At 34.1% G+C, this 2,133-nt stretch overlaps 1 protein-coding gene across 1 annotated transcript; it reads left to right on the top strand.

The window, feature by feature from the left end:
- LOC133032425 (uncharacterized) lies at positions 1–1,135 on the top strand. The gene is made up of 2 exons (XM_061106363.1): positions 1–318; positions 731–1,135. Exons 1-2 carry the CDS (start codon positions 139–141, stop codon positions 992–994), a joined length of 444 nt encoding a protein of 147 aa, XP_060962346.1. The 5' UTR covers positions 1–138; the 3' UTR covers positions 995–1,135.
- The last annotated feature ends 998 nt before the right edge of the window (positions 1,136–2,133 follow it).

Here is a 2,133-nt window from a genome sequence, read left to right as displayed (position 1 = left end):
TTCAGAACTAAAAACCAACACTGAAAACACGAAGCCCTAAATCAAACCTAAATCCCTAAATCCCTAGGTCGAAGGTTTAAGAACGACGATGATGGACGAAGCTTAACAACAACGAAGCTTGGACGAAGGTTGAGAAGAATGGATGGGGAAGGTTCGTACAGTAGTTCTGGTGTCAATAATAGAAGGTTGAGAGTAGCTGGTGGTTCAAACCATGAAAGGGAACCTCAAAATTGCTACTGTGGTATCCCGTGGATTTCAAGAACATCGAACACAGAGGCAAACCCAGGTCGTCGTTTCAGGAGGTGCAGATTTTCAAGTGTAAGGATTTAATTTTTGAATTATCCCTACATCATATAAATTGAACTTAGAACCTTATGTGTGCAGCAGCTTATTTTTCAACTTTCGATATTATTTTTCACGGTTTGTTCAACTTTAGAGCAACACTAACTTGAAGATGATCAAGTTAGACATAATATGTATTTTGTTGTGAAAATTCAGTGTTTTGTGAATAATGGATCTTTTACTTGATCCCACCACATCTATATTTTACTTTTACTTTCAAAATATATTAAATTAGTTAAAAATGAGCAATTGAAGTTTGCAGAATGTTGGCTTGCTTATATAGCAAATGAAAGGTTTAGCCAGATTAAGTACAAATATATGTAATACACTTGAATTCAACTGTCTTCACTTGTGTTCACTCAGTAGTTATTTGTCATTATTTTTTCAGGCTGATGGAGGATGTAAGTTCTTTGAATGGATGGATGTTGAATCTTGTGGAAGGTGCAGAGAAATAATTCCAGGACTTTTGAGAAAGATAACCAAACTTGAAGATCAATTGATGTTGTATGAAGCAAATGAACATTTGCAAGCAAATCAAGATTTGGGAAAGGTTCATGGTTGTGATTGTGGGCACATATGGGTACTGAGAAATTGGAGAAAAATTCTGATGATTACTTGTGTATTTGTTTTTGTAAGTTATCTGGTGAAGTAGTGCTAATCTCTATGTAATGGCAATTTTCAATTTTATGTAATGGTATTATGTAATGGACATGGCACTTGTATTGCCATTGTTAATGGAATGTATTTTTGGTACAATATGTGGTACTGGTACTGGTTTTGGTACAATATGCAATGGTATTATGTAATGGACATGGTGTTGGGTTTTATGCCCTAAATAAAACTCATTTCAATATAATCAGATTTACTCATTAATATAGATCAGAAATAACATTTAATGTTGCATGGTTCACATGATTTATTTCATGATTATATGTACATAATGTATAAATTCATCTGAAACCCTTTTCACATACTTGATCCTGTTTATTGTGTCGTCAACACATTGGAAAGTAAACATGACTATGTGAATAAAGTTTCCTAGATTTATCAGACATAGGGTTTTACTGATATGATAATCTACAACAAGAGTTTACTTGTATTTGGAGAAATACTATGTTCTTTCCAGAACATTGGTTAAAGTAAAGCTCAGGTTGGATGCATGGAGTATGCATCGGAAGGGACCGATATTGAACTTTGACTTAGATTTATTAAACTTACCGTAATATCTATTCAAGTCAATATCGCCTAGTTGATCCTAGATCAAATGATCTTAATCCTGATATGATTAGGCTCAATCTTGAAAGGCTATTCGTGTTCTTTGATTTGTTAGTTAAGCCTACTTTTAGGTCAGGGTGATACGTACATTTTGGGAACACGGTAGTGCAATTGAGTGGGAGCGCTAGCATAAACATGGAATCTATAGCTTCTATCTGGCGAATAGTAAGCAAAGGATGATCTCCTTCGAGCTTGACCAAACGAACATAAATGGTGGAGTACTCATTTCACATTAGCTGAAATATCATTTATACGGGGTCAAGTGTTTTAAGGAATAAATACATTGTAGGGTGTAACGGTAATTTAATCCCTTTACAGTGTAGATCATTCATATAGAGGATCATTGATCAAATTAGGATTATAACAATGGATAACTAATGATGTGTCTATATGGTGGAACATATAGAGCATTCTATATACTGAGAGTGCAATTCTAAGTTCTATGCGTGGATTCAACGAAGAATTAATAAGTTAGTGAATTTTAGTGTTAAATTCTTGATCTACTTATTGGAAGCT

The sequence above is a fragment of the Cannabis sativa genome, chromosome X (genome assembly GCF_029168945.1).
Source record: "Cannabis sativa cultivar Pink pepper isolate KNU-18-1 chromosome X, ASM2916894v1, whole genome shotgun sequence".
Lineage (NCBI taxonomy): Eukaryota > Viridiplantae > Streptophyta > Magnoliopsida > Rosales > Cannabaceae > Cannabis > Cannabis sativa.
This window is presented reverse-complemented; position numbering and strand designations above follow the sequence as displayed.